The following is a 27,763-nucleotide window of genomic DNA, read 5'->3' on the forward strand; positions in this document are numbered from 1 at the left end:
CCGGCGGGAGGTCGAGCGGGGAGTGGGGGCTGCGCCGGGGGCGGGGTGCGCCGGGGGCGGGGAGGGCCGAGCCGAGGGAGGGCCGATGCCACTGCGGCGGCCGGCGCTTCCCGGCGGTGGGTTATATAGCGCGGAGTGTGGAGCCACCTCAGAGCCGGCTGGGAACGCTCCGACTCCGGGGCGTAGCTACGCTGCGGAGCCCAGTGCCCGAGTGACAGCGGCGCGAGTGCAGGGCAGGGGACCCGAGCCGCGCCGGCAGCTCGAGCGGTTGGCAGCCCTCGCGTGCGTCCCGCAAGTCGCCCCTTCCCGGCGCTGCCCGCACCCTCCCGCAACTTGAGTCAAGTTGACAACTCCCGCGTCCCGAGGCACCCGCTCGGCGCACCCCTGCTCTAGGAGGACAGGGAGCCGCTGCAGCAGCGCCGGGGACGATCGGGCGGCGGCGGCTTGGCCATGAGGGCAGCGCGCGTCGCCTAACTCGCGGCTGTCACCGCCGCTGCAGCGGGACCGGACGGCCGGGCGCTGCGGGACGAGCAGGCGGCAGCCAGCAGGAGGCGCCGAGCCGGGAGGCGGCAGCGGCAGGCAGGCACAGCTCGTGGCCACTGCGCCGAGCCCGGGCGGGACTGGCCCCGCGCACTTCAGCTCCGCAGCACCTCGGGGGCGGACTCCGGGCGCAGCCTTCGCGTCCGGATCGCTGTGACAAGCGCCCCCGGGGCCAGGAGCTGGGCTGTCTGGCGCAGAGAGGGTGAGGACACGGTGCTGGGCTCGTGCGGGACCCGGGGCGTCGCGATGAACATCGTGGTGGAGTTCTTCGTGGTCACTTTCAAAGTGCTGTGGGCGTTCGTGCTGGCCGCGGCGCGCTGGCTGGTGAGGCCCAAGGAGAAGAGCGTGGCTGGCCAGGTGTGCCTCATCACGGGCGCGGGCAGCGGCCTGGGCCGCCTCTTTGCTCTCGAGTTCGCCCGGCGCCGGGCGCTGCTGGTTCTCTGGGACATCAACACGCAGAGCAACGAGGAGACCGCAGGCATGGTTCGCCACATCTACCGGGACCTGGAGGCGGCCGACGCTGCTGCTCTGCAAGGTAACTAACTGCCTGTGCATTGTTGGGTTAAATATCTCCCCACCCCGAGGGTCTCCACTACCCACTGTCATGGGCAGCCTTGCTCTCCGGGAAGCTCACCCTGCTGGTCTGGAAGGCGAGTGGAATTTGCCCCTTGATAAGAGAGCGGGATTGTCTGTGTTTGAAGACTGAAAGCATGCAAACGTAGAAGATCCTGTTTCTTCGGTCCCAAGCTGGTGTTTCCTAAAGTCTGCGAGTAGTGTGAGACGGGGAACTTGTTACCACAGGTTTGGATCCAAAAGCAGTTAGTTTTTCAGTGTGACTTGCATGTGGCGTGATGGGAAGCTAGAGAGTCTGTGGGAAGTTGTTTCCACCGTGGACTGAAGCAGTTCTCTGTTTCTGTGAGGTCTGAGCTGCTTATACTTGGGGGCTAAGGATCCTTTCACTATAACTTTAGCTCCTGGAAAATAATTACATTGTTTCCCCAGCCTCAAGTAAGTGTTAGTTACCAACCCTGGGGAGACAGGAGAGCTTCCCTTCCTCTTGAGAAAGTGCTTCAAGGAATTTGGCCTTTTGTAAAATTTCTCTCATGGTTCGGAGGCACCCCAATCTGCATCTTATGTGCTTAACAATTAGTTTGCATCGGAAACTTTTTTAAAGCCTAAGTAGAGGTCATGATCCACTCTAGATAACTGGTCTAGGGAAATGGCGGCTAGATTGACTTGGGCTCCACTCTCCCTTATACCTGTCATTTGTTACCAAACATCCCAGAAGTTGTGTTTTTTATGTAAGGTTCAAAATGTTACATTTTCAAAGCTAGTGTGGAGAGGCAACAAATTTGGGCATTTGTGCTGCCCAACCCTACTTGATGCTGTTTGGACTCTAATGTGGTACACTTGTAATTATTAACCTCTAAACTTCATCTGTGAGATTAATTCTTAGGTGAATCAATTTAAAATTAAACCAGTGGCCTGCATTCTTTCATTAAAAACTGCTCATTCATTTCTTGGTTGTGAATGACTTTAGATTGCTGCTTACGGTTTGGGTTTGTGAGCCTTAAAGGGAATTTCTGTTCTGAGGGCAAAGCTCTCTCCAGCCACCGGCTTCCTCCCCACCCCCATCTGCAAATAGGAATGTGTAATGTGTGTTATTCTCTGGGCTGACATCAGTTCTTTGCAGGTGTCTAGCTCCAGCAAGTTGATCCCATGTGGTCTACTTGTATTGGACTTGCCACAGTTCCATGACTTTCCCCTAAGCAAGGTTGTCCAGTAAATTGCTGTAATTCCCAAAGACTTCCAGGGGAGGAAGGCAGCTGTGAGCTGAATTATTGGCAAGCATTACAGTGTTAGAGATTTGAAGCTCACTGTAGTATTTTGCTTTGTATGATTTTTCTCCTACTGACTGCCTTGTGGCTCACTTTCTGCACCCCTTCTTTCTTGCATTCTCCCCTCATCTGGACTTCTGAGGACAGCTGGAAACGGTGAGGAAGAAATCCTGCCCCCATGTAACTTACAGGTTTTTACCTATACATGTGACGTGGGGAAGAGAGAGAATGTCTACCTGACAGCTGAAAGGGTCCGCAAGGAGGTTGGCGAGGTCTCAGTCCTGGTCAATAATGCTGGTGTGGTTTCTGGACATCATCTTCTGGAATGTCCTGATGAGCTCATTGAAAGAACCATGATGGTCAACTGCCACGCACACTTCTGGGTAAATATAAACATCTTTGTTTTTATTCCCCGGCCCCTCCTCAATGAAAAGGCTGGGAAGAGAAGCAAGTGCCAGCATGAAATCCACCTGAGTCCTCTACATGAGATGTTGGTCTAGTGAGCTGTTCCCACATGGTGGGTTACAGTGTCTAATGGTTATTTTAAACTGCTCCCCTTCAATATTTCTTAAGAAGGCAGAAATTGACTATGGGAACTAGTTTGAAGGATTGCTATAAAAATAACAAGAGGGAGTATAAGCCCTAGCTTTGTTTATTTAGCTTTCTGTTGAGTTTATAAAACCCTGGTTCTTATGAATTCGTAAAGTCAGGGGTTAGGCTTTCAAACTACTGCTCAGCCACATTTTAGAAAGTCCTAGACATTCTGAGATCAGCATTTGTGGTTCATTGGGAGTGGTCAGGTCACTCTGGCATCTACTTAACATCTATCAGCCATCCACAGTGTTCAGATGGTGGGCATCTCAGAACTTTGTAGGCTTACTCAGTATCTCTGGAATGAGCAGTCATCTTGAAAGGACCACGGACAGGGGATTTAGGAGGCCTGGTGAGCCATGGACTCAGACTGTGTTTATCTTTAACTCTTGGAGCTCCTGTAGCATCCAGGGGTAGGGAGGGTCTTCTGTTTCCAGAGGGAACCTTAACACCAGCGTTTTAGCTAGAAGTCAGTAAAGGTAGATGTGAAGTTACCCCTCTAGTTCTGTGCTTGCAGTGTTGCATTTTATACCTTTTTCTTTTTATATGGACAGAAAAGTAATCCAGTAAAAGGGATTAGGAGGCCTGGGGTAGCTCACTGGCAGAGTGTTAACCGAGTGTGTGAATGCCTTGGGTTATAATTCTAGCACCAAGGGGCAGAGGAAGAGAGGGTAGGGAGATAGGATTATACTCCCATAGGCAGAGACATCTCATAGAAGTCAACAAAGAGCTGTTTTTCCTAAATAGGTCACATTAAACCTCATTAATTTTTTAGCAACTGCTTAAAAACTTAATCTGGCTTCAGAAGTGTTCAGATGTTGTTATCCAGTATCAGGCCTCTTCTCTGGTCCTGGCTGAAGCTTATCCTAATGTTTTATTTGGAAACACACGCTTTATATAGTTTATTTCCAAGCTTCTAGAAATAAATATGTGAATAAGCTGAAGTCTCTCATTGAGGCATTTTTTTAAATGAATAAGATCAACATACACAGTTTGGAGAAATGAGCATGTACTCTATGTGGTGGGTGAGTGTGAGCAACAGACAAGCTTTTTGCTGCTTCGAGAATAGTCATTAAGTGTCATAGCACTGACATGGCTGAGTGAAGGCCAACTGAATGGATGTGGCAGGACAACTTGTCAACAATACTATGTGCTTATAATTCTGAATAAAAATAATGGGTCTGGCCCATACCTGGGCCAGACATGACCACACACACCCTTAACCTCAGCACTCAAGAGACAGAGGCAGCTGGATCTGTATGAGTCAAGGCTAGCCTGGTAACATAGTGAATTCCAGGGCTATAATAGCAAGATCCTGTCTCCAAGACAAACAAGTAGCAGGGAGAGTGTAGCTTCTGTTTTTGAAATGTGGTTGAGCTACCATAGAAATTCCACTCGATTCCAGTTGACTTCTCAGTCTTTTTTTTTTTTTTTTTAATTATTTATTTATTACAAGTACACTGTAGCTTCAGACACACCAGAAGAGGGCGTCAGATCTCATTACAGATGGTTGTTAGCCACCATGTGGTTGCTGGGATTTGAACTCATGACCTTCAGATGAGCAATCGGTGCTCTTACCCGCTGAGCCATCTCACCAGCCCGACTTGTCAGTCTTAAAAACCTATACAACCATTGTAAGGTTAGTATGAGCCAGAGACACTGATTTTTTTTCCTCAATAACCTTTGAGGTGGTGCAAAGTTTCCTATCTGTAAACTTTTACCCTCACTAAGTTCCGTCAGAGTTTCACCATCTTGACTGTTCTCTGCAAAATTATTTTGATAATTTATAAAAATGTAAATATATCCAGGTTTTTAAAGAAGCCATAAAGCCTTCAGTTAAACGCCACAGAACAGCAGCAGATCTTCTCTAGACATTCTATGAAATAAGTGCTGATCTAGTGTGTTAAGAAAGAAAATCTACAGCCTCTTGTGAATGGATATAGGTTGTACAAGTTCATCACTGGGCCTCTTTCATCAATTCTTACTCTGGGTCATATACCCAGGGTGAGCTCTACCTTCCTACCCTCCTCACTGAACTTTGAGAAGTTGCTTAACCACACAATTTAGGGAGTTCTTGGAAGCCTGGTTCCTAATGACATCACTTTGTATTAAACTATGGGAGGCTCCTGAATTCTCCAGCTGTTTTTCCCCTAAGCATCTAAACTTAAGATTTTATTTTCAGTATTGAGTCAGAAAATTCATTTTAGCATTGGAATTTCTGACTTCTTGCCAAGACTTAAGAAACCTTTGGAGAAGTTGAGAGTTAGCAACTAGAACATAAAAGGCTGCTTTTCCTCTGTAAGGTGGTTGCTGTAGGCTTAAGTGGTATTGCTGAGCACCATTCCAATTCACCTTCCCTTCTACTTTTTCTTAGTTGAAAATGCTAGTGGTATGTTTTCAAAGATGCATTGCCTTGGCTTCCACCATTGTTGTTTCAGAAGAAAATGACCAGTGTGTCTTTTGACTGTACCTGGTGGAGAAGAGAAGCTAGCCCAGTTAAGTCGTGGATCCTGGATCCACTGAGCAGAGAGTGCACTCAACTCTTTGGACAGGTCATCTTGAGACAGGGTTTCAAGTAGCAGTCAGTGTCTGTTTTCATACAATAACAACTTGTGTGTTGATCCTGACTCAGAGTTCAAGTCCTCTTCATCTAGAGTGAACTAGAATAGCATGCAGCTTCCACTCTGGAGGTGCCATGCAGGCTCCAGCTACTGCTTTTATGCCCCCCTCTTACTGCCCAGAACTCCCTTTTCCTTCCCTCCTCCTCTTAAGGTCTGTTTCAAGATGGTGATGTAAGCTTCCCTCCTCACCCCTGCCTTTACTGGTATTCTTGGATTTGGGAACTGGAAGGAGCCTTAGGACTGTCTTATTCAGCACCCTGCCCTCTGGTTCCTGCGCATGCTAGGTAAACACTTTACTCCAGAGCTACACCACAGCCTCAGCCGTTATTTTCCAATGAAGCTGAAGTTAATTGAATTATACAAAAATTTTGTTTGTTTGTTTGTTTGTTTCATTTCCACTAACTTTTTGTGGCATATTTTATCCTTTGGTGCATAGGAAGTTCTTTTGGGGATAACTATCTACATAGCAAAGTTGATGACAAACTGTCTGGTGGCAGTTTGTTATACCTGAACTCCTCCACACACATACACACATACACACATACAACACACATACACAGCATACACAGCACAACAATATACACACACACATACACACACCCCTGATGCTGTATTTTTAGTTAAGAAATATTTGATCATACGTAGTGGGTTTCTGCTTACATATTTAGAAGATACCCTATTCAACAAGCAATCACTTGAGTCCCTACTGTGAATTCTGGATAGGGAAACAAGCACGCTGGAAAGACTTCAGGTCAGAGCTGGCTTCCATTCATTATGTGTTTATCCCTTTGTTTACTACCCTCTTGTCCCACCCCCTATGTACTCATCTTTCCTTAGTGCACAATGCCTACTACTTGGTGTAAGGCTCAGGCTTTTAAAAGAGAGCTGTTGTATGCCACGGTAAATCAGACTCAGACTGAATGCAGGGCAGCCATCATTCATTTTCCCTGTGACTCAAGCCTCCAGAAGAGAACCTGTAGTTGCAGTGGCTTGTGTCCTTCTGAGCCAAGGGCACTTGGCAGACTTGGAAGCCTTTTCGGCTGCCTGTCTTATTTGGCACAGTCCTCTGGTCAGCATTGACATTAACTTTTAGAGTCCTTTTGTGCCTAGCAGATCTTCCAGGAACATTCTCCTGGTCGCCAGACAGGAAATGAATAATGCAGGGTAGGCTTTAGTGAGCTGTGGAACCAGACCACTGAGGACAAGTGCACATTTGCGTGGAAACCATTGTCTCAGCAAGAGGCAAGAACTTGAAAACACACCTCTATTCTACCAAGGGGCATGGAAGTGGGCCTGCATACAGTGACTGCCATCTGACACTTCCCCAAAATCATTGATGTAGCTTTACTTACTGTTTTTCTGGAGGAGTAGAGTCTGTTTGTTTCTGAGCCATGTAGGTTCATTTTGACCAAGGGACTGTGTTTGGCTTTTATCAAAATGGCAAACTGATCCCTGATTACCTAAAAGAGGAAAGCAGAAGTGTTCAACCCCGGGCCTTTTATGTGCAGTAGAAATTTCCCATGGTAAAGGACTAAATGTGTCAGATAGCAGTCAGTAATTTACTTCTATTGATACGGCAGTCAGACAAGATAATTGGTAGTTAATTAATAGACCACTTAACTTAAAAGGTTTCACAGTTTTAAAATACTAATTACTAAATTCAGCATTTATCTATATCCAAATGTCTAAAGTCTAGTTAAAATCCATCCAAGGAAAGTAAAAGGCCACCAGCTAGACCAGAATAAGGCAGCACTTAAAGACATTAGCACACTACCATGGTACCTAATATCTCAAGAAGACTCCCTGATCATTAACATTTTGAGTTCTTTAGATTTACTGGTTTTTGATCTTATATATGTATTCCTGTATTATCAGACTAGAGAGATATAGCTTAGCCTAAGCTCTCTTAGGCTTAGAATTTAATTTTTTTATTTCTAAAGTACTCATAAAATTATTTGTCTAATGCTTTCTTCTCCATACTATGATGCTAGATCCTACCTAAACTAGATCCTTCATGGAATATTGCTTTCCTGTTTTAGGAGAGCTGCTGCAAATGTGGAGTTTGTAACGTGTTTTTGACAGTATGCCAGAACTGGCTTCGCTACCTCGTGCACATAGTGTGTATAAGAGTATGTGAGCATAGGAGCACTGGGGGAGGGTGGAGGCTGAACTGGGGTCAGAGTTCACATACCTTGTTAGATTCTGTGGTAGTTGAAAACTGATGAAACATCTCTCTAGATTGGCAACTGCTTGGAGACATGACTGTATACATGGAATGAAATCACATGCTCAATGAAACTTGAATTTCTAAATTTGATACATTTCACATGAGGCCCAAATCTATTGCTCCTGAACATCACAGTTTACAACATGATATAATGTACTTCGCGTCGCTGGTGTAAGCAAGGAACAAGATGCTATGCCATACATAAAAAGTGTCTCTTCATCGTTAATGAATGTGGGGTAATATGTGCCTAGTTGTCAGACTCGTTTAGGAAGCAGTAGGTAGCATGTGCCATAAGTTCTCAATTGTCTGGGTGGTTAGCAGTGCCCCTTCAGTACCTGGTACAGAGGGAAGCCTGTGTTCTCACAGAATGTGTCCTTAACTACCTCCTTGAAATGCAAGGGATTCTGCCCTTCCTCCACCTTAGCTCTCGCCTCCTTACTGTGTGTTCATCCCATTCTCACTGTGCCTCTATCTAACTGGGTGATCTGGTTCAGTGGCCTGACTGTGATCCTAGGCTCTTAGCAAACTCGCACTGCTCTCTTAGCTGCTGACCTCTTCTCCTGTTCCATTGATAACTCCCTCTTTTTTTTTTTTTTTTTTTTAAACCTGGCTGAATCAGCAAGCTTGACAGCAGTTGTCTATCCTGTGCTCATTCACTGAACACCAAGTTCTTTTCAGACAAATCTGTACTTCATTATGTATAGCTCAGTCATTATCTCTCACCTGGACTCTAAAAAGCTCTGTACTTCTTTTCCTATGTCTATTCTTTGCTGCCCAAACCAGTGTTAAAGTAGTATTGAGTTTGAAATGTACCTACTTAAAACCTTGGGTGACCATACTGCTCATTGTCAGAAATCAAAGGCCATTTGCATAGTCTTGAACCTTCTAAAACTGATTTCCTCCTATCTTTCCAGTTTAGTACCTATTATGTCCTCTGGTCTCAACCTCAGTTGGACTAGACACCTCACTGCCCTGAGAGACCCTGTAGCCATGTTTCCAAGAAATGTTTCTGCCACTTGAGAAGAAATTGTTTTATTAGGAGACAACAGAAGTCAAATAGTTTTTTCAAAAAAAAAAAATCCAATATGGTGGCTCATGACTATAATCCAAAAATGTAGGAGGCTGAGTCATCATTGTCATGGGTGAGATGCCAGTCTGGGCTTTAGAGTGATTCCTTGTCTGAGAAGCAAGCAGACATCTATCACGACTGTGTAAGAGAAATAGATTCCAGATGCTTCTACATGGGCCAAGTACGGTCTTTATCTATAAGGATGGCAGGCCCTGATGGACAGTCCGCAATTCTTGGTTCAAGGAATGACCTTGTTGTTTGCTCATGGAGTGACTTGTGCTGTTTATCTCAGTTCCTTGAAGCAAAGTTGGTATTTGTTCTTTATCCCTGGGAGTTTCTATACCCAGGGCTTTATTCATTATCTGCCCAAATAGAAATTCATCTAGAAGACATGTCAGTGGAGCGTTCTTTAACCCATGCTAATACTAACTAACAGTCCGCAGCCATCCATTGCAGGACCGGCCCCTGGGGCAGGGAGAAGAGCCACAAACGTTGTAGTTAAACCTTCAGCTGCCCACATTCTCTCAGTTTATTCTTTTCTCTTAAATTTGTTGCTCCAATTGTCTTGGAGCCGTTCAAGATCTTCGGCAAATCCCAGTGGATTGATTTCAGTGACCTTAGTGAATTAATTTAGTGACAGAAAATTACTTTAATAACCTTACTTGAGAAATGGAAGAATTTTAAGTAGAAATCCTTTTTATTTGAGGCTTTTCTTGGGATAAGGAATATTAGTAATCACAAGTCACCTAAGTTTCTGCCTCAATTCTTCCAGAAACTAAAATGAATGCTCTTGAGCGAGGCAAGCAGCAGGTTTGCCTGGGTTTAGACCCTTGTTCTGGTTGAGTGTGAAGAAGGCGGACTTCACTCATTTCCTTGCTTGCTTTCATTCTGTCTAATGATAAGTAGTGGGCAGGGGACTGGTGCACAGAGCCAGGCCTCAGGAAAGTCCATCTGGACTGGAAGCCCTGAGAAACAAGAGCACCTGTCCTAGAAATGTGGAAGTTCCACATTGACCATGTGATAAGGTCAAAACACAAGCAAAATGATTGTAAGTTACTTTTGTATATGTGCTAAGTATCTATGAAAACCTTAAATTAACTGTGTTTAATCTTAAATCCCATCCTCAAGACACTTCATTCTGCATATGCAAAATGGAAAACTTCTAAACCCTTCTGGTGGTGACAGGCATTTTGGATTAGGGAAACAAGCTGCACCCAAGATGTTTTTAGACACCCCCAAACTGTACTTTGCTAAAGTTCCACTAGGGGGTGTCATGGCAGGGCAGGTTTGTGTCTTATTTCCTACAAACATAACAGATTTTCCCTAGGAGAAAGGGCCCTTTGTTACTAATCTTTAGAGTATCGCAGAAATAAAAAAATCTAAGAACCATGTGGAACAGGGATCTACCGCCTGCCTCAGTGTTTGGTCCTGTAATTCCCAGATTTAGACTGAAATGGGTTAATCTCATCTAGTGTCATTAGTGATCTCTTATCTCAGAGAGTAGAGCAGTAAGTTACTTCTTCAGAGGCTTGCCCTTCCCACTTCTGTCAGGCCACCTAGGAGCTCCTTTCAGACTGAGCCTTTCACAACAGCATAATTAGAAACTAGCTCAAGGATGGACGCCTGGCTCTTTCTCTGGACATATGAAGTAGATAAGTAGCATGAGAAAATGTCCCCGTGTTTCCACTTAACCCTGCTGGTAGAGCATGGCCTCAGGGCTCAGTCACACTGCCCATGACATACCTGGCCGACTAGTCAGTGACCCAGATCTCTGGGTTTATGCAGGCATCCACATCCCCACTTAGAGAAGGCTCTCCCACACTGGAATGCTGGCCTGCTTTACTTGCTGAGTGTGGCCTGATCTTGAACCCCTTCCTTCCTCGTCATGGCATCTATAAGTTCTCTCAAAACCCAAGTTCACATCTGATCCCATTGTCCTAAAAGCTCTAAAACTAAAATTGCAAGGACAGGGGAAAGTGAGTCTCTGGTAGTGATCACAGAAGTACCAGCCCTGGACTGAAGGCTGCTGCAAGGTTAACAAGGAAGGGCAATTAGTGGGGAGCAGTGAGTGCTGCTGCCTCCACCCCTTGCTCTACAAGGCACTTAGTGCTCATTCACATTTGCAAACAAAACCCTGCTTGGTCTGTGAAGCTTTCCAAGATCGCACAAATGGAGTTTTGCTGCTTGCATAAAATGTGAATTTCTTGCTTTTCCTTCAAATACTGTAGTACTGCAATTTTTAAATATTAATGAGGTTTGGTTTCTTAGTGTTATTCTAAGCAATGAGGCTCAAAATAACACTTTCTAAATCCGTGTAACTGGGAAAATATTTGTAGTGTAAGTTATGTAAACCTGTGGGTATTTTGAGGACAAGTGAAACTTAAAATTCAAAGCCTCGATTTTCCCACCTGCAAATTGTAATTAGCATACTGCCCCTTACTGATTTCTCAAGGACTTTTAAATGGGATGCTTCCAAGTTCTCATAGGGAAGGAAACATGATGGATAATTGGTACAATCAGTTATTTTAAATACTTCTGTACAGACTTGTAGCAAAGTATTTTTAAACCTGGAGCATTTTGGTTCATATTTAAAAGTTGTTTTCAGTTGTTTCTCAATCCTAAAGGACTAAAGAACATAATTAGAAGAGAGGTGCTGCTGTGAGGTGTTTTTGCTATCCCAGCATCCTCTGGGATTCAGGAAGAAATGGAGACAGTGTGTGAAACAACTGCTCAGCAGCCTGAGCCAAAGGCTTTCTCTGGTGTTCACATTACTGAGTTTTAACCCAGAGTATGGGCTGGTCTATATGGAAGGCAGGGAGGAATGGCAGCTATACATAGTTAGAACCAAGAACTGCAGGAACTTGAAGAAAGAAACAAGAAGCAACCCAGCCAAAAATAGATAGCATTCAACCAAAACAGCCTACAAATAAATATATCCGTAATGAACCTCTGTCTGTTCCCTGGCCTTTTTATATGACATTTAAACTGGCAGTCTTCACAAACACTCATCTTCCAATTAAGCCTTGCCGAAAGTTTGAGTTAAGTAGCACCATTATCCTGTCTTTGGTGGATAAAGCAGCAGTCTTAAGGAGATCATGAGACTTCCTTCAGGTCTTATACAAGGAAGGCAGGCAGGCAGGCAGGCAGGTGGTAGGACCCAGACCCTCAGCCTAGAGCAGCAAGTCAGAACATGTGAAGTAGTTACCCCAACTAAATGTTCAAAGCTCTTGTACAGTAAGTAGATTTTCCTGTGACTCACTTAAGTTTTTGCCCTGTGGTATAATGTAAAAATCTTCAAATGGGATTTTTTTTCTTTATTAGCATGGTAAGTTTAGCAATAACTGATTAACCCTAGCTAATATCCCTAGAAAGTTTGCTCTATAAATTAGACATGCATATAAAATTCAAGCTTGTAGAATCAATGTCAATGTCTAGAATTGTATTCCAGAGTCCTCTGGTTCTGTGCCTTTCTTTGCGTTTCTGTGATTTCCCATGGTCTATAGTAGAAATGGCCAGCATCCTGGAGTCAGTATGCTTGCATCCTTCATCACCCAGCTTCAGTCCTTCACTTCCTGGCTTACAGCAGCATTGCTAACTGAACATGAAAAGGGCTCTTCATGTGGGCACGTGAGCAAGGCCCTGTAAGTGCTTGGTACAGAATTTTAATCACCGTGGGTTGAGTTTGTTTTCTTAGCTCCTGGGAAATGTAAAAATCTTTATTCTGTTACATAAGCATCTTATGGGATAAGGATCCCAGACCTCTCTGTAATCACACAGTTTCCACCAGCCGACACCATTGCCCAAGCATCGGACTTGTACAGAGACAATCTTTTCTTAGGTGGAGCTTTCTCATGGGCTCATCAGAGTACAAGCTGTGATTGACTTGCTCCAAGGAAAGCTATAATGTGGAAGAGGCTCTTATGGAGATCAGAGGATAACCTTAAGTGTCTGCCATCTCTCTCCCCGTTGGATTTGCCAGGCGGCTGGTGTATGAGCTACTTCAGTTTCACAGTCTTGCCATAAAAGTTCAGGGATTACAGACCCATACTACTGTGCCCCACTTTACTCAGGGTCTGATGATTCAAACTAGCATCTTCACACTCAACACAGCAAGCAGTGTGTCTACTGCGCCCACCCACCCAAGGGTCGTGTGCTTACTGTCTGGTTTTCAGATAAAGTTTTACTATGTGGCCTGGATTGCCTGGAGTTCAGTATCGTTAACTCAGCTTTCGAGTGCTGAGACTCCAGAAAAACACTAATGCGCCTAGCTAGGTGGGTGGGTAGGTGGGTGGGTGGGTGGGTGAGTTAGTGGGTTGGTGGGTGGGTTGGTTGGTAGGTGGGTGGGTTGGTGGGTAAATGGGTTGGTGGGTGGGTAGGTGGGTTTGTTTGTTTGTTTATTTATGGCTCAGCTCTAGAGTCTGAAAGGGCAAGTCCAGGGTATCCTTGTTGTCTCTCCAAGTCACTGTTGCCCACTGCTGAAAGCTTTGTGGCTAAAAATGAAAAGCTGTGTTCTTTCTGCTTAGAACTGAACTGACCTTGACCATGGTTTGCTAGCAGGAGCCCTAGCTCCAACCCCAGGGCTTGGCACCATGTTATCTTTTAGTACTTTTGTTCTTTGATGAGGGATGTGACTCAGTAGTGAAGCATTTACCTAGTGTGCATGGAATTGAACTCCAACACCACACACACACACACACGCACACGCACACGCACATACACACATACACCACACACACCCATATATACACACATACACACACACAACTTTATTGTTGTTCTGTTCCCAGCTGTTTCATCAGCATTGTTGTCCATCATAGAGATCCCTTACCTATTAGTAAAGTGGTAGCATAAAGCTATAAAAACTAAAAGTAATGAGGTATTGAGTACAAATTCATAGTTGTTCTTTCAGTGCAGAATGTATCCCTAACGTTAAAAGAAAAATCATTCTGATTGTATTTAGAACTTGCTTTACTCATGGCTGTATTCCTCAGAGAACAGTTTTCAAGAGGCATCTTTGCCTTCATGGGGCACATGCAACCTTTGGAACATTTTTCCTGTCAATTTGGTGAAACTGGCATCTAGTGAAAAGAGGAGAGGCATCCTGCGGTGTCCTCTAAAACACTCCCCTTTCTGTGGCCCCGAGTTTCTGTGGTTCTGCTTATAGCACTGTACCCCTAGTGCTACTTCACTGCAGTCACCTGGGGAATAAGCCCCCATGGCAACTCTGGGAGAGCTGGGGTAGATGGCCTGGGCGTCAGGAGACAGCCTACCAGATGGTTCTAGTATATAGCAGGATTTGAGAACCACTGTTTTATAGGAAAAGGTGGTGTCTGTAATTCTGAAAGTTCCGTAAGATAAACAAGTACCATAGGTGTTTCACAAATTAACCCCTTGACTATACTTACCCTGTGTTAAATAGAGAATTCTTTTTAAAGACTGGCTATAAACTCCTTAGAAAACAGTGAAGAATTTGAACTATTTGCACTTATGAATTACAAAGGCCATGGAGCAAGCAGGGGCAAAGACATCCTGCTGGCTGCATTGGCTAAGATGGCATGTGTGTGCTTGTGGCTTCTGGATGTGGTTCCTGGTCCCTAGTGCAGAGCCACAGTGTATGCCCTTCAGAAGATCTGTCTTTTTTGTGGATTCTGGGAAGGGAACAAGTGGGAGATACAGGCATTGGCAACAGCCTGCCACTCACTAGGTAAATGGCTGCAAGTTTCTGAGTTGTTTTCATTATTCCATAAGAGTTATTAAATAGAGACGGGCCCTTGGACCTCTCCTTTGATCATTTAGGGAGTAGTGGGGAATGGAGAATCAGCATTTCCAAATCCACGTTCATCATTTCTTTCAACGCACAGGACGGCTACAGACTCAAGTACAAAAGAAAAAGTAGCAAGTGTTTCTCACAGAGTTTATAATTTTTAATAGATAATAAGATATGAACACATGTTAAACTGTGTGAAAAGGTACAGCCATGACAACAAATAAATATTTAATGGTTGATGACCAGATGCTGGTAGCTGCAATAATAGAGTGGATTCCTTATGGAGTCATTTATGAGAGGATTAGGCAAGGAGCACCGCAGCTTGAGGGTTGTGTGTGAGTACTTGAGGCTAGGGTAAGGAAGGAATGTGTGAATATAAAGTATAAATCCTGGAGATCTCCTTTTGTATCACAGACGAGTCTGTCAAGCTACAGAGGGAGTATAAGTAACTGGCACTTGTGGGCTCTGGATTTCAGAGACCAATATACTTTCCCAACAGATGGAGTGTTAAGTCACCTCCTTCCTGATCTTTCTGCAGATCAATCCCTAAAGTGTAAGTGAATGTTGGTGTCACATCTTCTGCCCTGGGCTAGATTCACTCATCTCTAACAGTGGGAAGACAACTTAATGAAGCATTTATTTTTGCTGAATAACTCATGGTGCCATCATCGAGGTGTTCATTTGAAAAGCTGAGCTTTTATTAGCTTCTTGGTTGCAGGGCAACTGTAGGAGTCGTATGCATGTGTGTCAAGTATTAACTGCTGATGCTGTTCAAATGTAAGCCATTGCCTATAGCTCCACAGTCATGTTTTAAAAGCTAGGCAATTCAATACTGGTACAAATGTAACTCTCATGACATGTGCTTTAGTCCTCCTTCTGTATTTAAAGCAAACGTTGTGTCTCAGTTTAGTGGAAATTAAGATGTACATTTTGTTAAGGCTAAGATAATAGTAGTTCCAGGATCCAGTGCTTTGGAGTTGTATTGCACAATTTTTCAGAGACCTTTCTGCCTCTGCCAATTAGGACAGGGAGCACAGACTCTCATGCAGCTACATGAACAGCAGGATCTGTCAATTGCATCTAAAAGAATTAATCAGTAAATCCCTAGCAAATATACTTTATCTCTCAATGGAAGGTATTTTTGTAATAAAGATTGCTTTTATCAAATAACACTTGTCTATGGCCAAAGTTAAAAAGTTTGGTCATTCTACTTATTAAGCAGATACCTTCAAGTCTGTAAAATTCATAGTATTCAGCCATTTATTTCAATAGACAGAATGTACTCTCTTGTACCACCATTTGTACTCTTTGACTGTATTAGTGACTTATCCTATTAGCCTTCCTCACACAATTAGCTACATTTCTGGTGCCTTAAAACATTTTCCTCAAAAAAAAAGAAAAAAAAAAGTTTTCCTCAGCAGGGCAGTGGTGGAGCATGCCTTTAATCCCAGCACTTGGGAGGCAGCAGTGGATTTCTGAGTTCAAGGCCAGCCTGGTCTACAGAGTGAGTTCCAGGACAGCCATGGCTATACAGAGAAACCGTCTCAAAACAAAACAAAACAAAACAAACAAACAAACAAACAAACAAAAAGTTTTCCTCACTTTGGTTCCTGGGTTTGGGGTTGGAGGCAAGACCATGAGAGGAAGAGAGAGAAGGTGGAAAGAGGAGAAGATGTTATGGGGTAGGTGAGTCATGAAAACATGACCACAAGGGCTAGCCAATTAGAGTTAAGAGCAGACTAGGTGGAACATGGCAAGTCATAACTTGGGGTTACTGATAGGGAAGTAGATAATAGCTTAGAGGGTAGATATCTATCCAGCTCTAGTGCTGAGTAAGGCTTAGCATTAAAAAAAAAAAAAGTTTTAGCCGAGGGCTGGGCGGAAGGCTCACTAGGTAAAGTGCTTTTGAAGGCCCACATTTGTAATCCCAGCATCAGGAAGATGGAGCCACACAGATGCCTGAAGCTCACTGGCTGCCTTATTCCTGGGACCCAGCCCCCACCACACACATACACACACACTTTTCACTGTTGAGTCATACTTTTCTAGGAGCAGTGACCAAGACCTCAAAGGAATGCCACCTGATTCCATGATAGTCTTGTAAACAAGAAGAATGTTCTTTTGTTGGGACTGTGAACATGGCAAAGGACTTCCATTTCTGTGGGAAGTCTGTGCTCAGTGGATTCTGAGCGGCACTCCTCCTTCTCCATGCCCCTCCTCCTCTTCCTCTTTATTTTTTACTCCCTAAATTGTATGTCATGCTGTCATTTGGAGATCTGAACATCCTTAACTATATTTGTCAGCACTATGAATCCATTTCCTACCATAATATAACTCACAATCCAGTTTTGAAATGAGTCTCTACTGTTCTTTGGATATTCGGCTGAGAGACAAATACTTTCAATTTTTTTTTTAAGATGGCTTTTCTGAAATTGTTCCTAGAATGGTCTGGCAAATGCACAAAAAATATAATGTGAAATCTTTTCTTCTTGAGAGAAATTAATTTTCTCCTTAGTGTCTATGAACCTGAAGTAGCTCAGATCTGTGAAATATATTCTGAGTGTCTGACCTGCACCTCCATAGTATGACGCCTCTCCAAATCTCAGAAGTCAGGTCCCACATTTCTTCTCAGTCTCTTTGGTTGAACCTAATTTGTCCTGACACTACAGCTGCAGGCCCCGTGCTGCCCAGGCTGTCATTAAGAGCACCAAGAGCAATCTGGACACTGGGCTGGTGTAAATGTGGCTTTGAAAGATTCCTCAAGCTGTGGCATGCCATGTGCCTGTGCAGCCAGTTGCCCCTCTGTTAGGAAGACCCCGCTCAGTGTGTAAATGGGACCTTTACAGTTCTTTGCCAAGTGCCCAGAGCTCTCTGCAGGGGGAACCCTGAGGAGCTGTGCAGACAGTAAGTATCGTGGGATGCCAGTGTTCATTCAGTGGGGCTTGTTTGCTTGCTTTCTTTCCTTTCCTTTGAATCACTATTCCTTAGCTGCCAGCAAGTTGTGGTGTTTGAGGATTGTGAAAAAAATTAATCACAGATTATCGAAGTTCTGTCTTTACACTTTACAGTGTGAGCCAATTATTAAAGAGCTTTCAATTTTTACAAGTGAGTATGTGTTTGCGGATAGGGGTAGGGGAGGCAGACAAACACTAAACAGACCTAGTATCTTTCTAACTAAACACACTGAACTCCCCTGTTTCAAATAACAATTGTTGGTATTGTTGTCAACTGGGACCAACAGGAGTGTTAGATTTATTTGCTCCTGTTTTTCTTTAAAGACATATAAACAAGAAGATAGAAGACATTAGAAGAAATTAGACAACAGTTGTCTAATGTAAGTAAGGACCTAGCAAGCCTTATCAGATATCATGGGCATCAGCCAGCTAATGAGTCCAACAAGCCATACTGCCTGAAAGACCCATCTAGATTCTCTGTCACTACAAGGGACTTAACACATGCTTGATGGTCAGTAGATTCTTTGAGTGGCCCCTTTGAGATCAGACATGGAGCACATGCTTGAGTTCATACGTGAAGTTACTTAGGTGTGAGGCTCCAATTTGCTTTGTATGTACCGATAATGACTCTTTGAGACAAAGGTAAAGATCGTGAACCTCAGCTTGAACTGACTGGTGTCATAGCAACTAGCACTTCACCTTTTGCTGGTCTCCACCTCACACATGCTACAACATTCGTGCACATTAATAATTCATTGCAAAGTGCCAGGTTTCTTTGTGCTGTCAAGCTGTGTCAAGGATGGAATACATTGTGCTATCTCAGACGCCATCTAGCAGAATGTAGAGGGCAAGAACTATTAGAAAGGAAAACCAGTCGGCTTACTTTTGAGAAAGGCATGTTTTCTAGTCACTCATTTGCAGTAGTTTTCTTATGAAGTAAGAGGGTTTTTTTTTTTTAAGTTTTTTTAAAAATTTTTATTTATATGAGTACACTGTAGCTGTCTTCAGACACACACCATAAGAGTGCATTGGACCCCATTACAGAAAGTTGTGAGCCACCATGTGATTGCTGGGAATTGAACTCAGGACCTCTGGAAGAGCATTCAGTGCTCCTAACTGCTGAGCCATCACACCAGCCCCCAAAGTAAGAGTTTCTTATAAAGTTTATTTAATAATGTACCTCATGCCTCAGGTGAGTTTGCTTGTGACAAGCTGTCATTGTCCATATCCATTCAGGCAGCAAGGAAATGGTTAACAACCATTGTGCAGTCACATGTGCTTACTTCAGCGGGCCAGGAACACAAGCTGAATCCACCTGATATGGATTGATTGCCTCTGAGTTGTTCCTTCTTAGCAAAGAGAGGCCTGGTAAGAGTTTTATACAAGTGACAGAACACCTGCCAGCTGACTGTGATTGTATTGCCTCTGAGTTGTTCCTTCTTAGCAAAGGGAGGCCTGGTAAGAGTTTTATACAAGTGACAGAACACCTGCCAGCTGACTGTGATTGATTGTAATGAGCATCATCAGAAGTTGGTGTAGTGATTTCTACCTTCACCTAAAATTGGACACTTTCTAAGCAAAAAAATACACAAAGGCCCATTTCCCTAGAGTTCTGTGCCTGTGAAGAAAGTATATGCTTTAAATTGAACATTGCCCCAATATTACTTTAAAGATTAAAACTAAAAAAAGGGGGGCTGGTGAGATGGCTCAGTGGGTAAGAGCACTGACCACTCTTCCAGAGGTCTTCAGTTCAAATCCCAGCAACCACATGGCGGCTCACAACCACCCATAATGAGATCTGATGCCCTCTTCTGGTGTGTCTGAAGTCAGCTACAGTGTACTTATTTATAATAATAAATAAATAAATATTTGGGCCAGAGCAAGCAGGGTTGAGCAGGTTGACTGGAGCGAGCAGAGGTCCTGAGTTCAATTCCCAACAACCAGATGAAGGCTCACAACCATCTGTACAGCTACAGTGTGTACTCATAACATTAAATAAATACATCTTTAAAAAAAAAACCAAAAAACAGATCTGAACAACACTCCTCTCACATCATAGTACTAGCTACTTAAACAATTCTCTCCAATAGTGTGCGTGTAGTGTACACAGAAAGACATTAATGGCCATATTTGCACTGCTTTATTGCTGCCCACCTCCCTTAAACACAAAGTAGCTTCACTTTCTGGACAGTATTGCAGGTGGGTGGGATAGACCGAGGATCACATTGTTTTTATATTGTGTAGCAACTGTCTTATGTGCAGGGTAATCTTTTAACTGGCTTACATTTGATACACAGGTAAATGTAGAATTCTGCTCAAAGACAGGAATGTAGGCATGGGACCAATTCCTGTCTCATTAATTGCTGCTTGGCCAGTACCTACAAATAGTAGATGTGGAAATACTTACTGCTTGGATACGTTAATGTCACCAGACTCCTTTCTGGAAGGAGGAGGTTACATTAATCAGTTTTAGAACTTTGCAACAAATTATAGTTAAAACCTAGTTACAAACTTGTCAGTATGTTGTCACCTGCCTTTGGTCTGTGCTGGGAGGTCTGGGTTGCTTACCCTGTAGACAGGACCATAGTTCATGATCCTTGTCTGGATCTCACCTCTTCTGGTATATAGATTTTAATCTCACCTTCTCTGGTACATAGGTTTTCAGTCTGCTGCCCGCCATAGCCGCTTAAACAAAAGGATCTGACTGAGATGTTTTAGACTTTGTATAGTTCCTTAGCATGTAATGTCAAGTCTTTATACAGTACTACAGTAAGAACTTCTAAAGGAAAAAGTTAAAAAGGCACTAAACTTATCCCTGTCTTTTAACACTAGGGAAACCTAATATAGACAATCCCCCTAGCTCAGAATGTCTGACTTAGGCTCCTTTTACTTTTGATGATTTGAAATGAGAATGTGTTCAGAAGGAACTGTGCCTTGGATTCTGATCTTTGTGATTGCTCTACTCTTGTAGAGCTGACACAAGTGCTCTGAGCACACTAGAAATGAACTAGGATAAACAGGAGTGTTCTGTAGATGTGGTATAGCAGCTGAGCACACTGGAAATGAACTAGGATAAACAGGAGTGTTCTGTAGATATGGTATAGCAAATGCCCTTTCAACTTAGAGTGAGCTTATTGGTAGGCTCATAAAACCTTGGAAGTGACCTCAGATGAACATGAAGAATACGTTTTCCTGGAGCTAGGGAAATAATCAGGTGGCAGAGTGCTAGCTGTACAAGGGCAAGGTTTGGACTTGGTCCCCAGCACCTGCATAAAGGCCAACTATGGTGGTGTGAATCTGCTGCTGATGGGGTAGAAGGAGGTGGACTGAGTTCTTCATTCAGCCTGTCTAGCCAGTCAGTAAGCTCTAGGTTCAGTAAGAGGCCCTGTCTCAAACACAAAGATGGAAAAGCAATAGAGGAAGACACCTGATGTTGACCTCTGGCCTCTGCATGATGTTGACCCCTGGCTTCTGTGTGCACCATGTACACCTTAGCCACCCCTTCACTGACTCCCATGTGTACATTCAGAGAACATTCACACATATATAAAGTTTTTAAGTGAGCAAAGCTAAAATACAAGCTTAGGCTTTTTACCTAGTCTATAAATATTAATCTTAACTAGATGTTTAGAAGATGTAGAACTCTTAAAACTTTATACTATTTTCTGCTTTAGTTTGGAATGTGTACGCTCCTCTAAAATCTACTTTATTTCAGCTCTGTGACATAGCAAGCACATGTAAGTTTTAGAGTCTCTGAGTGACCTGAAGTAACAGTTCTTTTGAATGTTCACCAGGCTGACCAAAGTGCTATCAGAGTCACAACTGCCTGCACCAGGCTGACCAAAGTGCTATCAGAGTCATAACTGCCCGCTTGCTCCTGTTTACAAAGAAACACAATGGAACCAAAATGTTGGTGTTTCTGACAACAGCTGTGTGCTGGCCCTGTACAGTATGAGAAGGTTGACCCTAGTATTTGCAAGGCTGACTGATCTGTGTCTTTGAGCTTGTTGGAACAGTCAGACAAGTAACTATAAAACAAGCAGAATCAAAATACTAAAATATATAATGATACGTTAAGGTGAATGATATACACTACAACTTTGAGAAATTTAGATAAAGTTAAGCTGGTCTAGAATACTTTTAGACAGCATGACCTGGCTGTACTTGAGTGATTCGCATGCTATATAGTACTCTGGTTTCAATCTCTGATATCTCATGCACAAAGACAAAAATATCTTCCAGAAAGAATTATCTGAATTTTAAAAATTAGTAAAGACTTATTAGAGAGTCCAGTGATATGATATATTTAAAACTCATTTTAAAACTAAATAAATAAGTAATTAACATTATATATTAGTTTATGTAGGACAGGGAAGAGGGCAGCTGAGAATAGTTGGACATAGGTTCCAAGCAGGATGGGGTGCTCTATGACAGTTCAAGAGGCAAGCTGGGGAAGACCTTGAGATGCTTGACCAATACTCATTTGGCAACTGCTCCATGGATGCGAGTGAGGAAAGCTTCAAAGTTAATGGCACCATTGTTTTTGATCTTGTACACACCAGTAATCTAAACACCAGAGATCCATGCTCCAACTTGATACTTTAGCCAAGAAAGTGTCTGAGATGGAGCACAGCTCTTCTTCAAGTAGGCTGTGTAGTGTTTTGTCTTTTAACTTCATAAATCCTGGGGACCAGCACTAGCAGTAGACCATAACTCAACAGTAGACAGATTGCTCTTTGCTGCTTTCTTTTAAGAAACAGGTTATAAAACTGTTGGGAGCCTGGTGGGATGGTTTATAGATCATCTTAAGCAATTCGAAGGATTTTTATTTAAATAAAGCCTGTGTCTTGAAGACAGGAGACAGGAGTTTAGTAAGAAGCCTGTGCCTTTCCTGACTCTGCCACCCTGAGTGGGTGAACTTGGAGTGTGACCCCCAGAGTGCCCCAGGTGCCCGACAGTACCACTATCCTGACACTAATTTTTCACTGAAATGGTGTTCTGTGCTTTATAAGTTTCATGTTCTAAAATACCTCACCTCTTGCTAATCCAATTTGACTGTAAACCTTGGTTGCTGAGACGAGTACAAGGATGGCTCTTCATCATTCACTGGAGTGTCACCATGGAAACATTGGCATGAGGAAACCAACACTGTGGGGCACCTGCTAGTAGGTAAGCTGGCAGTTGCTCACAGACCAGAACATAGCTGAACCATGGTATGGGCAGAAAAAGGCCTCTGACCCAGCAGTGGTTCAGATTCACCGGCTGCTGTCACTGGAAAGGTGATAAAGAGCCTTCTCCTAATCACTTTCTTTTCATCTCTGGACACTCAATGCTCTTGGGTTACAGCCTTATTGGTCACAGCTTATAATAGGCCTAGCAGGGCAATGATACGGTACTAAGTTAACCAGACTCGTAAAGGAGCGTCTCCTTTTGATAGATGTAGGATGTTTCTAAGTGAACTGAGAAATGTAATTTTTATGGCTCAGAGACTGTTCTGTGCTCCTGAGTTTTAGAGGAGATATTGACATGTCAGTTCTAAAGCCTGCATCTTACTTCTTGCAGACCACTAAGGCCTTTCTTCCGACGATGCTCGAGATTAATCATGGCCACATTGTGACGGTCGCGAGCTCCCTGGGACTGTTCAGCACTGCTGGAGTTGAGGTTTGTCAGCTCAAAAGCATTTTTCTCATTCATGCAGTTTATCTTTGGTGAGCACCTCACAAGAAGATCTGCTAGCACACCTTCTTGTCAGATAATGGTGCTTCCCTCCAACACAGGACCAGCTCTGTAAGAGGAGAGCACAGCCCTCACGGGCCATCTTCCTCAGCAGCCTTGCTGGTGGCTAAGACACAGGATGGAGTGTGGATAGATAAGTGAGGTCAAAGGCTCACATTCTCTTTAGTCAACCTGCCAAAAGGGAGCGGCCTGCTGCTTGCTCATTAGGTTAGCTTATGGCCAGTGGCAGTGCTGTACACTGGTATAGAATTGGGTTTCTTAATCCATTCTCAACTGTGTCCAAATTATACAACATTGTTCTGTAAGACTTTGCTTACAGAAGACTAGAAAATTAAAAACATCACTTCTTGTAAATATGTAAATATTTCCATATCATATGCTCTTAAGTTCTAGTTCAAGTTCAGAAGATGTGGTACTATTGCCATTTTAACTTCAGATCAGAATGGCTTATATTCCCAGTTAGACTTGTCTTTGTTCTTCTTGCATTAATGTAAACAAACAGGTTTTTCAGTCTCCTCCACTAAACAAAAGACCATTTGTAAATTTTCTAAGCACTTCAAAGGGAAGCTCCCAGCATTTTTTCATCCCAGTCTTTTAGCTTCATAGAACCCTTTTCTGTGACTTCCCCCAGAGAAACCTGATACTTAGTTGATGTGGCAAAAAGTATTCTTCTGTTTCTGGCCTTGCCTGGAAAGTGTTGTTTCTGCTTTGAACCACATCAGATAGATGGTATCTTTTCAGACCACTTCTTCCTCTCTGCTTCCTTACCTGTAACCTTTTGTAGTAAACATCTAGCCAAATAGGACCAGGGAGCTGCAGATTGGATGGGAACATGTGCAGACACTCACCCTTTCTGTTTTCTCTTCTCTTGCTCAGGATTACTGTGCCAGTAAATTTGGAGTTGTGGGTTTTCATGAGTCTCTGAGCCATGAGCTAAAGGCTGCTGAAAAGGATGGAATAAAAACAACGTTGGTTTGCCCTTACCTTGTAGACACAGGCATGTTCAGAGGCTGCCGAATCAGGTCAGTGGGAACCCGTCTTCTTACAACCGAAACATCAGGATGCTGGGTGGAACTTACCTTCAGTCAGCCAGCCTTGCACTTGAACTGTCAGTGGACACTTTAACTACCTTAGCTGAGCTTGATAGCACTCATCTGGAATCAGTAGCACTTCTCTGGGCAGGGGCAGGGGCAGGGGCAGGGGCAGGGGCAGGGGCAGGGGCAGGGAAATTGTTACAAGTTGAAAAACAGACTAGTCTACAAGGTGAGTTCTAGGCCAACCAAGGCTACAAAGTGAGACCTAGCTAAAAGAGAAGAGCAGCTAACCTGTAGTTCTCCCATTCAAATTTGCAAGGAGGCTGCTTAAGACCACAAGTGAGGGTTTGAAGACACGCTGACTCCAACTTGCTAGGATTACTTCAGAATATCAGGCAGAATGGGTTTCTCACCATCTTCAAGGAGGACTGACAAATGTCCAGGATTTCTCTTAGATGCTGTGTCTGTCCTCAGGGTCATTTGATTTCTCTACTATTATGATAGCTGCAGGGGGAAAGTCCTTAATCTGGATATGAAACAATGCTACCCATACAAAGGATTAATATGTCTTCTTAAAGAGACTGAATGTCACACTCCAGATTTGAAAGCTTTTTTTTTTTTTCCCAGAAAGTGTGTATAGCTAAATTCAACTTGATTAAGACAAACCCATTTAGATTTACTAACAATGAAGTGGAATTCCCCTCACACTTGGAAGGAGGCATATGGGACTCTAAATGCCTCAACAGGAGAAACCCAACTGTGACTCAGCAGGGACACTTATGAAGACTTGCTGACTTGAGCCCTTTGCTTGGGTGAATTTGCAAGGCAAAGGACAGCCGCGTTTGTTGGGGACTGTTCTTTAGACTTAATGAGCCAAACAAGGGATGGAGAATGGTTTGAGTCATCCCGCTCTCCAGCTGGCAGGAAGTCTAGACTGAAACATTAGCTCTAGGCCCTGGGATTCGGCTCAGGATTGGGGCATGTGCTTAGCATGAGCAAGGCCTGGGTTTGATTCCCAGCTCCCACGGGAAAATGAAGAGAGAAACGAAATTGAAATCTGGGTCTGCCTAGTATCCTTTGGGAATGCCTCTGTGCCTGTGGTGTGTTAGTTTGATTCTGGGTAGGAACCATTGCTGGGAGTTCTGTTTTCCACTTAGCATAGTGGCAGGCGTAAAGGCTGGAAGCTATGAAAAACAATGAGTAGTAAAAAGATGTACCCTTGTTATGTATTTAGCACACAATGATTCAGTGAGTTAGAATGTGGTCCTTTACAGCTTACCATCCTCAGCCAGCATTGTGAAGTGTGGCTAGTCCTCAGCCAGCTTTTTTTTTTTTTTTTGACTTTTCAAAACAGGGTTTCTCTGTGTAGCCCTGGCTGTCCTGGAACTCACTCTGTAGACCAGGCTGACCTTGAACTCAGAAATCCGCCTGCCTCTGCCTCCAAAGTGCTAGGATTAAAGGCGTGTGCCACCACCGCCCGGCCTCAGCCAGCTTTTTGAAGTGGGTTCCCGACAGTCGAGCACTAAAAAGGACCGTTTGGTTGCTTATGCATTGTCTCAGCCACACCTAATACAGAAAGCTGTGTTGCTTGCTGGAGTTTAATGTTTGTGATAACAAGTCAAAGAAAAAAAAAATCAAAATAATCTGAAGTTTATCTTATAAGGCATCTCAACAATCTGATCTCATTTTACAGGAAAGCTAACTACTTTTGCTTATTTTTCTCCTAATTTGTTTACTAGATAATACAAATGGAGTTTATTTATAATAGGAAAATGTGAAGCAAAACAAAAATACCAGGAAAGACACAAAGTGTTCCAAAACTCTCGTCCCTCAGTCAATGACACTGTAATTTGGAGTATTGTCAGTCTTCCATACTGTGGTAATTCTAAATTTCACTTTTGAATATAAATTTTTAGAAAAGAAATCGAGCCCTTTTTGCCCCCTTTGAAGCCTGATTACTGTGTGAAGCAGGCCATGAAGGCCATCCTCACTGACCAGCCCATGATCTGCACCCCCCGCCTCATGTACATCGTAACATTCATGAAGAGGTAAGTGAGGGCCTGCCCACGCCCGCCCCCAGACCCGAGTGAACGTGTGGCTGCCATTTGCTAACTGCCCTTTCCTTTGCAGCATCCTTCCTTTTGAAGCCGTCGTGTGCATGTATCGATTTCTAGGAGCGGACAAGTGTATGTATCCCTTTATTGCTCAAAGAAAACAAGCCACAAACAATAATGAAGCGAAAAATGGAATCTAAGAGTGTTTTTGTACGGAGTGCCATCTCTATCAGGATGGGTGGTCTGTGCACATCAAGCAGTACTGATAGTCTGGATTCTAACCCTATGCCGACTCTTTTTTTTTTTTCTAATCAACTTTTTAAAAAATAAAGTGTAAATTAACTGACTAGTGTGCTTGAAAACTGTTGAGCTTGGGTTTTTGCCAATGGGGTCTTTTTAGACAGGGCCCTAAAAATGAGCTCAGTATTTAGACAAACACTATGTGACATCATTATTTTTTTAATGAACAGAAAATCTAGAAATGATGACTACAGTGTATTTCATGTGGGTCCCCACAGAATTGATTCATTCATTACTGTGGAAGCCCAGCTGGCATTCAAGGACTGACAGTGTCGTTTTCTGTTGTGTTCTCCGTTCTTCTCGTGCAGGTCTGGGTGGCTTGTTCATGGTGTCTGTGGGTTTTTGATGTCAGTTTGAAATCAGCACAGGCTGAGCATCACCGTGAAGGGCATGAGCCTCTTTCTTAAACTTACAGTGACTAAGTATTGGGTGATTTTTAAATTCAATCTCTGAAATACTAAATTAAGTGTTTAAAGACCTGGCCAGTCCACACGGTTATACATTTTCTACCCGTTGAGTTTTGCTGCATATAGAAAGTGCCCTTTCCTCACAGAGCTGCAAACTTGTGTTTAGGGAAGGAGGGGGGACCTTGTCTACAGGACACAGCAGCTCCACAAAGATAATGGGAATTTCTGCATTAAAAAGTCCCTGTATTTGTGCCAACTTTGATTAGCGTGGGGAGAAATCTTATATGGAGTGTTGGAGAAGGGTGGGAAGATTTCTTTGAAAGGTTTATTCACATAGTAGAACAGCAAATGACGTTTTTTACAGTATTTTTTTGTAAAGCAAACTATTTTGTGCCTTGAATTTGGTATATGTGTATTAGTGAAACATTGTAAAAGTGAATTTCTACCTCTGTATCTATGTGTACCATCTCTTGTAATTTACTATGAGAACTATTATGTGATTGCTTCTGTTCGTTTGTTCTAGGATGTCTTGTTTAAATAGTGACCAATGTTTAAGGCTGTTAAAATAAGCCAACTTTTACTAATCGGGACGTTTTCTAAAGAACTGATTAAATACTTAAATGAC

General features: G+C 43.3%; 1 protein-coding gene across 1 annotated transcript; it reads left to right on the forward strand.

Moving 5' to 3' along the window:
• Positions 1-27,763, forward strand: Rdh10 (retinol dehydrogenase 10). The gene is made up of 6 exons (XM_031366932.1): positions 1-1,075; positions 2,526-2,761; positions 23,170-23,268; positions 24,220-24,365; positions 26,294-26,425; positions 26,508-27,763. The coding sequence occupies exons 1-6, from the start codon at positions 787-789 to the stop codon at positions 26,629-26,631; spliced, it is 1,026 nt and encodes a 341-aa protein (XP_031222792.1). The 5' UTR covers positions 1-786; the 3' UTR covers positions 26,632-27,763.

This window comes from Mastomys coucha, unplaced genomic scaffold, assembly GCF_008632895.1.
Source record: "Mastomys coucha isolate ucsf_1 unplaced genomic scaffold, UCSF_Mcou_1 pScaffold14, whole genome shotgun sequence".
In the NCBI taxonomy this organism is placed as follows: Eukaryota; Metazoa; Chordata; class Mammalia; order Rodentia; family Muridae; genus Mastomys; species Mastomys coucha.

Coding starts and splice junctions, on each gene's coding strand:
- Rdh10 (XM_031366932.1), top strand. CDS start 787: ATGAACATCGTGGTGGAGTTCTTCGTGGTCACTTTCAAAGTGCTGTGG. Junction 1,076..2,525: donor CGACGCTGCTGCTCTGCAAG/GTAACTAACTGC, acceptor TTCTGAGGACAG/CTGGAAACGGTGAGGAAGAA. Junction 26,426..26,507: donor ATCGTAACATTCATGAAGAG/GTAAGTGAGGGC, acceptor TTTCCTTTGCAG/CATCCTTCCTTTTGAAGCCG.